Source organism: Oryzias melastigma, linkage group LG10 (genome assembly GCF_002922805.2).
Source record: "Oryzias melastigma strain HK-1 linkage group LG10, ASM292280v2, whole genome shotgun sequence".
Classification (NCBI taxonomy): domain Eukaryota; kingdom Metazoa; phylum Chordata; class Actinopteri; order Beloniformes; family Adrianichthyidae; genus Oryzias; species Oryzias melastigma.
This window is the reverse complement of record NC_050521.1, coordinates 9012445-9022147: the sequence shown is the minus strand read 5'-3', so window position 1 is coordinate 9022147 and position 9703 is coordinate 9012445. Positions and strand designations below refer to the sequence as shown.

General features: G+C 45.9%; 1 protein-coding gene across 2 annotated transcripts; it reads right to left on the bottom strand.

The window, feature by feature from the left end:
- Positions 1-3616: 3616 nt before the first annotated feature.
- lrit3a (info leucine-rich repeat, immunoglobulin-like and transmembrane domains 3a) lies at positions 3617-9473 on the bottom strand. 2 transcript variants are annotated; one of them, XM_036213808.1, is made up of 3 exons: positions 8626-9473; positions 7639-8105; positions 3617-5480 (listed from the first exon to the last, which is right to left on the bottom strand). In XM_036213808.1, the coding sequence occupies exons 1-3, from the start codon at positions 8739-8741 to the stop codon at positions 4084-4086; spliced, it is 1980 nt and encodes a 659-aa protein (XP_036069701.1). In that variant the 5' UTR covers positions 8742-9473; the 3' UTR covers positions 3617-4083. The 2 variants fall into 2 exon arrangements, with proteins under 2 accessions (XP_036069701.1, XP_036069700.1); XM_036213807.1 differs by lacking the exon at positions 8626-9473 and having other exon boundaries at positions 3617-5093; positions 5175-5480; positions 7639-8205.
- Positions 9474-9703: the final 230 nt, after the last annotated feature.

The following is a 9703-nucleotide window of genomic DNA, read 5'->3' as shown; positions in this document are numbered from 1 at the left end:
CTTGAGTGTCCACCCCCCCAGGATAAGTGTGTGAAATCCTGCCCTCTCTCAGTTTAGGCTCCCAGGCAGCCAGTCTGTTTTGGAAGCAAAGATGGAAATTCCTGACACCCCGGTGGTGAATTTTACACATGCTGGAGCCACACCGGAGCAAGACCTTCTCAAAGCAGCAGCCGAGTTCTCTACCAGAATGTGGAACACTGAAGAAATGAGTGTCTGGTTGAAAAAAGAACTCCCAGCAGCATGTCAGCGTCCCACTGAGCCGTGTCCTCTGTGGGAGTGGGTGATGCTTTGGTGGGAAATCTGACCTTCTGTGTCTGTCAGAAGGAGACCGGGTGGTAGATCACCAAACCGCTCTTTACGCTCACAGTAGTCATGTACAGAGGACACACACAGCAAGCTTTGCTTCATCATCTCCTGCTGAAGCTCAACTGGGTCATTTATGGAGAACGATGGAGCAGATTATCCCTAAATTGTTTGTCCTCTTCTTTCCTGGAGATAGAGGTCGGAACGGCCGGCCGCATTCATGTGACCGGGAGACGGTCGGGAACAATGGCACCAGCATCCTGGGAGAAGATTTACTCTGCTGAGAAAGCTGCCTTGTGTTCAGCCTGATGTGAACATCCTGAAGGTTGCTGACCTTAACCCACATTTCACTCTGAGCAGACAACAATGGAAATGCTAATGCACATAATTTAATAGTCTGCTGTCTCACGTCACACATGGGCTGCAACCGTACATGCTCTTCAGCTGCCAGATTCCTCTGTGGAGGAACATACTCACGGTGTCTTTAAGATTCCAGACCTTTGAACACCTGTTTGACCTTGAGCCATGCTGCTAACTCTGCTAACTCTGCTCACTCTGCTAACTCAGCCTCCTGACTACCAGCAAAGTCAATTTATCCTCTAGGACAGGGGTATTCAAATCCAGGCCTCGAGGGCCGGTGTCCTACATGTTTTCCAACCAACCTTCCATTGAAGCTCCTTATTGGCTAAACATACCTGATCCTGGAAATTAGCTGCAGATAAGGCAGGATTTCTGGAAAACCTACAGGAAGCTGGCCCTCGAGGCCTGGATTTGGGCCTCTCTGCTCTAGGACATCTCTATACCTGAAAATCTCCCAAACACTACATACTGCTGAATTAACTCATTTTGATGTATACTTGATTCTCTGTATTTTTCTTTTAGTTACGATGTCTATTTTTCAACTTTTAATCTTTTTTTTCATATATCTTAAGTTGATCCTGATTTGACCCCATACAGTTGACTTTTCAATCCATCCATCCATCCATCCATCCATCTTCTTGTCCGCTTCGTCCCTTTCGGGGTCGCGGGGGTGCCGGAGCCTATCCCGGCTACTGATGGGTGAAGGCGGGGTACACCCTGGACAGGTCTCCAGTCTGTCTCAGGGCCTCAATCACACACACATACACTCTCACATTCACACCTAGGGGTAATTTAGAGTCACCAATGAACCTATGAAGCATGTTTTTGGACGGTGGGAGGAAGCCGGAGTCCCCGGTGAAAACCCACGCATGCACGGGGAGAACATGCAAACTCCACACAGAAAGGTCCCAGCCGGGATTTGAACCGGGGCCTTCTCGCTGTGAGGCAAGAGCGCTAACCACTGCGCCACCGTGCAGCCCTCTTTTCAATCCAGATGAACAAAACTAGAAATGCTGCTGAGAGTCGTGAAGTGTGATAGCCTCTCTGTAGCAGCATGAGTGAGGTGGGGTGGGGGGTATTGTGAGGTTCAACAGTGTGTTTGACTGTGGCAGCAGCTGAAACTGAACTGCGGTACATTCAGCTCAGAGACACATCTGCTTCACACAGTTTCAGGTTAACGTTAAGACAAAACACAAACAGTCCTGATGAAGTTTGAAGTATTGTTGCTCACAACCCACTAAATCACGGCAACAGCATGAGGAGCAATCCCAGAGAGGAAGTGTTAGATGTGAATGTCGATTTTCTGTCTTTCTTGACGCTGAAAGTCTTTCAGTCACATTTACGATTAAAGCCCTGTGACCCTGAAAGGGGTTCAGAGAGTGGAAGGATAGACAGGCATAGTGGGAACCCAACTTGCAATCAAAGGTGTGTACCGCTGCACCACAGGTGCTCACGGTTCCTCTCATCATCACGAGAGCTAACTTCAAAGGTGTTCATGCGTAACATGTCCAGTTCTAGGGCAGAAATGAAAAGGTATGCTGCCTACTCACTCTAAATGAGATGTGGTCACATGACCAGTGGTTTCTGTAAAACCCATCTGAGATGTGGATTGGAGTTCTTGACCAGATTTGATGCTTACAAGTTTTGCTGGTTATTTAAGGGTTTGCTTGGTTAATTTGTGTCACTTCTGTGAAAGGAGCAGCACAGTGACCTGGTTAAGATGACCTTTTGTTTCTGGAAATACTAGGTGTACTAGAGCTGCAAGGAATCCTTTTTCTTACTTTTTCCCATTCCTGGTTTAAATAAGAAGCTGTTTGGAGTCAAAAATGTCAAGACAGAACAACCTAAAATATGTTTTACACAAACCCTAATAAATAAAAAGGCATATATATTTACTTTTTTTTGGCAAACTGACCTATGAATCGTAAACTCTGCAATTTGTTTGCATTCTAGTTTTCCTGCAGGGTCATGTGGCTTTTCTTTGTGCAGCAGATCCTCACTGTCACTTCTGATTTCATGGTGGTTTGAGGAAACCTGAACCGTCTTCTGTGTGAGGATACATGCAGGACGAGTGTAAATGCTGGGATTGCTCCTTGACTGAGGAGGATTCTGACCAATCAGGGAGCTGCAGTCATCTTATGTCACCATTCTTATGTCAGCTTGTCTGGACCTCAGCTGAGCTGATTCACAGCTATCAGTGAAGCTGTACTTTTCAGAAAAAGACAAACACTGTTCACTGTTTGGTCAAAGTGAGATTGATAGATTATTTTTTAACCAACAAATTACTCCAAATGTTGATGTGTTGTTCTGGGGACGACTGGATCAGGAAGAATGAGAGTATTTCTGTAAACAATCAACTCTAAACGTGTCTATTCGGGATCATTTCCTTCGATTATCCAGGTGAAACATGAGTTGCACATTGACCAGAGCACACTTCACATTTAGATAGTAAGAAGTCAGAGCCTCATTTAAGTTATCAAATATCATTATTTGTTTGGTTTTATTTTGTTAAAAATTGCCCTTTGCCAACATGAGCAACAATATTCAGCCTTTTGTTTTCCAGGATATTTTAATACAGTAGAAATAAAACAAACAAACATGATTTTAAAGATTAAGAGGCTTAAATTGATTTGGGATAAAGGTCATAGTTTTCCTTTTTCAAATTATTTTACACCCAACTCAAAATCCACGAGTCATGTTTATTTCAATCTCCAATGATTTGTTTCCCATTTGTTGATCTATTTGCATTTATATTTCTTTATATTTATTCATGTATTGAATGGTTTTCTTCTCTTATTTTTACAATAAAAATAGAATTGGTTAAAAGTGTCTTCTGGACCAGAGGCTCTGTCAGCACAGCTGAATGATTTGATGTTGAAGCATTAAATCTACGTAATTCTCACAAGTGCTCAGTTTATTAAAAACCAAAAAGTAGACAGACACTGACATGCAGATTATCATATAAAGTGGCAGCAATTATCAGATAAGTCACATCCTGTTTTCTATCAAACACACAGACAGAACCTCCATGTCTAAGGCACCAGCCGGCGGCTCCATGAAGCAACAGTGGATGTGATGGACATTGTTGTGGATCTTCTCTGATATTTTGGAACTTTTGGCATTAAAGTGACTGCAAACTTTGAAAAACTGATGTACACTTTCCCAGGAGAAGATTAGCCCAACATTTCTGTTTCTCTGTTGAGAGTAAGGCTCAAAAACAGGACTCTGCTGAAGGGTTCAACAGGCCCAACTGCACTTTTAAGAGAACTCATTCTCCATCAAGAGCTTTCCTCTTCATTAAATGAATAAATGTAATATTCAGTCTTGTAGTGTTACTATCCCACCTTTTCTGAACACTTTCCCTTTCCCTCAGAATGCTGAAAGGCAGAGTATTTAGTCTGACTGTGGAGTGCTGTGGAGTCAACAGAGATACTCGGAGCGGGAACTGTCGTAAGTCATCTGTGAGTCGATGCTGGACCGGGAGCACAGCAGCAGCCGCTCCGACTCGTTCGTCGGTCTCCTTGCCCAGAGCTCGGATGGGTGAGAGTTCAGAGTTCTTTGTTTCATTGAAATGGTCTCAAACTTGACATAACTGTCTTTTTCCAGCTCCTCTGCATCTAGATCTGTGGTGCCTCCTTTGCAATAGAGAGCCAGAATCTTGTAGACCAGCAGAGCGATGAGAGGCAGGGCCACAGCACAGGCAATGCCGCTGATGATGAAGAACAGCTGGTTCTGGCCTTCACTGTCTGCATCGTCCAGAGTGTAGAAGTCAATGCAAGGATCCTTCGCCGCAGGGTTAACTTTTGCTACGAGACATACGGAGTACCTCATCCCAGGAGACAGACCATCCAGGAGCAATTTTCCAGTCCCTGCTTTAGTCTCCACTGTCCTTTTGGAGTCATCCTCACCGTAGGGTGAATACACAACGGTCAGGGGGGCATCGCCTTGTACTCCACCCGCAGTCCAGAGCAGCACGGCACTGTCAGCTGTCTCTTCCACGATCTCCAGGTCTTTGAAAGACTGTGAGGCATCACTTTTGTTGCTCTTCTCATCTGCAGCAAGTTTTCTCCCGTTGCCCCCCTGCTGGGTTTTGGTCTGTTTCAAAGAGTCTCTCAGACCAGAGCTGGGGGTGGTTCTGGGGCTCTTCTGGACCCCAGAGAGAGCTGTTGATGATCTCGGGAAGGCCGTGGTGAGTGCTAAGCTGGAAACAGCTGTTGGAGGGGTGACTGTGGTACCAAGTCCAGATGCAATGCCCGGCTTTGGGGGTGGGATGGTGGTGCTGATGGTCCCAGCAACAGACAGAGAGATGGTGGCCTCTGCGGTGCCCGCCACATTCTTGGCTTTGCAGCTGTAGTTCCCTGCCTCTTTGTTCTCGATTCCATGCAAGCTCATGATGGACCACCGGATTCCTTCCCCAGGAGATTCTTGAACTGGAATGGAGCAAGGACACAAAGTCAGGAGAAACTGGACAGAGTACAGAGTTCGCTGTTTCAAACTAACAGGGCTCTTACCCGTGTTATTGATCGCTGAACCATCAGACTTGATCCAATGGAGGGTGGGTGTTGGAGATCCTGTGGCGTCACACCGAAAGAGAACATTGCTACCCAAAGGAGACGTGATCTTGGTTGCAGATGTCATCACTGATGGTTTCACACAATTATCCAGCTCAGCACGCTGAAACAGAACTCCTGCCAGGCTCTCTGGTGCAGCGCAGGTCAGGAACAGGTCCATCAGAACTACCGGGGTGTCTGCCATTTTGGAGATCTCTATCAGCTTTGAGATTTTACAGTCACAGAACCAGGGGTTGTCCTGGAGGCCTGGGAGGAAGAAAATGATTGAGATCACTCAGCTTCTGCGTCAAGCATGCTTCTGGAACACCATGTACATTTATCACTCATGTTGTGGATTACTTAAAACAGAATTTGAGAGCTTTTGTAGCTGTGGTTCTATAGATTCCAACACTATGAAAGTAACTCAGGCGATGGGAAGACATCAACCCCTCAGCAGCTGACTTTGGAGCTGACAGCAACCTATTTTAAACCCCAGAGGAGCTTTAGTCTTCCTTCCTACTTTACTTAAAGCAGCAATGCAGAGTTAAAGCTAACTTAAACAAGCAGGAGGGCTGCCACTGCAGCTTCTTCCAACACCTCATGCACACAATAGCTATATGTGCAGGTGCATGGTAAGCTGCTCAATCCGATTAGCCTGTCTTAACGGTGGCAAAGCGCCTAAGCTGCCTCTGGCCTTCCTGCAGTCTGTAGTGACACTGTTTTTCTTCCCTTCACAGAAAGAAAAATGAGAAAATCAGGACATTAATGTTTAGATTTGAATAATTTTCCAACCTCTGTGTTCTTTGAAAATCTTTCTTCCAACTAAAAACAGAAGTCGAGGGGAAAATAATTTAGTTCCAAAGACAAAACTAAGGATTATTGTATTTTTTTCTTTTCTTTTGTATCTTTAAGGTAGTCCTAAAATAGTGGAGGTATCATGTACAGACCACTGGAGGTTGTTCTGGTCCCGCCCCCTAATAGGACAATTAACATTCTAAAGTGATTATCTGCATTTCCATGTTTTATGTCTGTAGGTGATAAATAGAAGGATGTATTGTGAAACTCACATCTGGCAGAACCTGGCATTTGGTCCAGCAGGGACCGGGGTGATTTTCTCATTGTTTGTGCCCAGTCTTCAAGGCCAAGAGGCCCCCACATGGTTCAAAAGTGGGCAGAGAATGTGGGCCCCCATTGGGTTTGTCCACAGTTTCCGTGGTGGCCTTAGCTGTGTTTGCCCACATTGGCTACGGACTGGAGGCCTGGACAGCGATCCTGCTAGCTCTGCTGACTCCTGGGCAGCATCCCTTGTTTGCTTTACCGGACCCTGGGCAGCGGAACTCGCTACGCTGTCCATCCACCGGGCGACTGGCTAGCATAGCCACCTAAGCCAATGTGGGCAAACACAGCTGGGGCCACCACAGAAACTGCGGTCAAACCCAATTGGGGCCCACATTCTCTGTCCACTTTTAAACCATATGGGGTCCACTAGGCCTTGCTGGCTGGGTGGTTCTCCATTTGGATCATCTCAGAACCCTCAAACTGCATCCATGTTTCCTTTGGCATCAAAGTGACACCAAACTCTGAATAGCTGATATACACCATGTTTCAGGCTTTCAGAGAGCTCCTGCTGTCTGGAAACTGTGAGGATTTACTCATGGCTACTGTGACGCACTTAGATGTGGGAAATTTGTTCTCCGGATTTGACCCGTCGGCTGGGGGAGCGGTGAACTGCGGACACAGCTGCTCTCGGGAACCAACCCCCCAGTCCAACCCCTTCATACTGAGTGTCACGCAGGAAGGCACTGGGTCCCTTTGGTGTGGCTTGGCCTGGATTTGAACTCTCGACCTTCCAGTCTCAGGGCAGACACTCCACCACAAAGCCCCTGAGCTGGTTGTTGTGGAAGAGTGGGCACTTCTTTAGCTCTGACAGGCTTTACTGCTGATTCCAGCATCAGTGTCATGAATGGTTTCATGATATGTTTAAGAGCAGATTGAAGATAACATTTCAAAGTTTTTATTTGCAGCTACACAAAGTTTGAATAATCCTTCATTTTAATGAAAAAACTGTGAGAAAGGGATGTGACCTTGATAATATTTATAAAATTATTTGAACGTTGTCACTATAATGCCCCGAGTATTGGTGATTTAAATTTACAGGCAATTGAAGCAAAGTTTCAGCTTCTATGTCTGCTGTCAGTCCAATACTTGGTTTGTTCACTTGTTGACTATCCTGCAGGTAATCTGGATGACTAAGTAATGTAGATAAAGCGGGAACTTTGACACTATCCTCACTAACCTAATTCAACTCCGCCCCGGAGCTGGTCTCCTCTCAGCTGGAACTTCCTGATTACAAAAGTCCCCAAAGTGTCCTGGCATGGCCCTAATATCCTGTAAAACCGAGCTAGACAGAACGTTTTATTCTTACCTAACACGACTTTCTGAGAAGCATTAGAAGACACTGGTTCTCCATTGAACGGCGGCCAGATGTCCATGAGATCAGATGGTAGGGTTGCTAACTTGTTGCTGGACAGATCCAAGTAAGTGATGTTGAGAAGGTAGGGGATGGCCTCAGTAGGAACTGTGGTGAGCCTGTTGTTGTGAAGGTCCAACGTTTTCAGTCTTGGCATCTCTTTTAGAGACTCCCAAGGGAAAACAGACACCATATTCCCATCCAGCCTCAACTCATGCAGCACTTTCAAGTTGTAGAAACTTCCAGTATCCACTGAGGTTATTGAGTTGTAGGTAATCCAAAGGTACCGTAACTCCACCAGGTAGTAGAAGGCCTCTGTTGGGATTCGCCGCACTGCAGTTTTCTCTATGCGGAGTTTGATGGTATCCACAGGAACGTTGACGGGGATGTCCGACATGTCCGGGTCATTGCAGAGCACAGACCTGAAAAGGAAACATGTAGATAGGGTTAAGGGTGACTCCCCCTGAGGTCTGATTGGACCTCTGCCCTCTCGTGTCTCCATCATAGCATCCCTCCATTCCTGAGGACAGCCATGCTGCTTTAGGCACTCCAACTGAAGGTCAAGGTCAGAGGTCATACTGCTGCCATCAACTGTGATCACTATGTTCTGATCACAGCCAAGAGATGAATCAATTAGTCTTTTCTGAAACCTTGCTGATGTTCAGTGGTCCACAGGAGATCTTTGCACTCAGTTCAGAGGAGGCCCTCAGGTAACTTCACAAACAGGACAAAGCTGGGCAGAGGCTTCACAGGGGAAAATAATCAGATTCAACTTTAGTTTTCTTCAAAATAGATCATTTTGATGAGACTTTACAAACATCTGAGATGATCTCAAGAACTGACTGGAGAGCTTCAGAATGTATTCATCAAGTTTCTATCACACAGGGAGATTTTTATATTTCTACTGCTCACAGAGCTGCACGGAGCACACACTCACATTACCTGGTTCCTGTTCCGTCGCTGCGCCCGTGGAAAACGCAGGTACACTGGGACGGACAGAAGCTTAGAGCAGTCCTGAGGCAGAGGACGAATACATGCAGGCGCAGAAGGAGACGCATGATGTCACCCAACGCTTCCGGAGAGCTCACATCCAGGAGATACCAGGAGACAAGACATCAGGGGTCATCGAAGGTCAGAAGATTCCCCCCACAAAACAAAGCAAAAGTGAGAATAAAGGAAAGAGCCCTGAACGCCCATCACACAGAACGGACTGAGAGTCCTGCCCGGGACAGGTGACCTGTCAGCTCTGATTAGGCGTGGGGGTGGTGAGTGGGGGTGGGGATTAGTGAAGGATTTCTTGGGCCTGGCTGGGTAACGGCAGCTCAACTGCAGGAGCCTGAAGCCTCGTCCCTCTGGGTGTTGGCCTCTCCGGATCATTCGTCCCTCCCCTTCATTAGTGCGGGGCTTTCCTCCACGTGACTCTGCAGCCGCGCTTCTTTTATCATCGCTCAACCTACTGTAATCTTTGTCTGCTCCTGACGTCAACATTTGGAGGATTCCTTCCATGCAGACCTGAGACAGAGTTTTGGGGCATATTTCAGATGGGGGGGGCCTCGCACCAGGTTGCAATGTGTCGCTGTGAGAATGATTTATGATCTGGCAGAGAGCCGACCCACCTGGAGGAAGCTGCTGCTTCAGTCTTTCAAAAGTTCTGGGTCTCTTTTTCTTTAAACGTTTACATAACTATTAAACACTTTATACCACGTGTCAAAGTCGAGGCCCGGGGGCCGGATCCGGCACTACAGGTAATTCTATCCGGCCCTCTAGATCATTTATTTATTGTTATTAATGACCTGGTGTTATCTTGTGTTTATTTCTAACTTGTATAATTTTGACAAAATATATTTTATGGAGAGTAAAATATTGAAAGTTATTTAAGGCTTAAGTTGATTTAATCTGAAATAATATCCCTGCCTTTTTTTATTCATAATTATGTTAAAAAGTTACGGTTTAAAAGTCTTAAAAATTATCATTCTGTTAGCTTTTTGGACAATTGTGGAATTTACTAAGAATTTTTAGG

Coding starts and splice junctions, on each gene's coding strand:
- lrit3a (XM_036213808.1), bottom strand. CDS start 8,741: ATGCGTCTCCTTCTGCGCCTGCATGTATTCGTCCTCTGCCTCAGGACT. Junction 8,106..8,625: donor AGCGACGGAACAGGAACCAG/GTAATGTGAGTG, acceptor TTTCCTTTTCAG/GTCTGTGCTCTGCAATGACC. Junction 5,481..7,638: donor TTCTCAGAAAGTCGTGTTAG/GTAAGAATAAAA, acceptor TCTTCCTCCCAG/GCCTCCAGGACAACCCCTGG.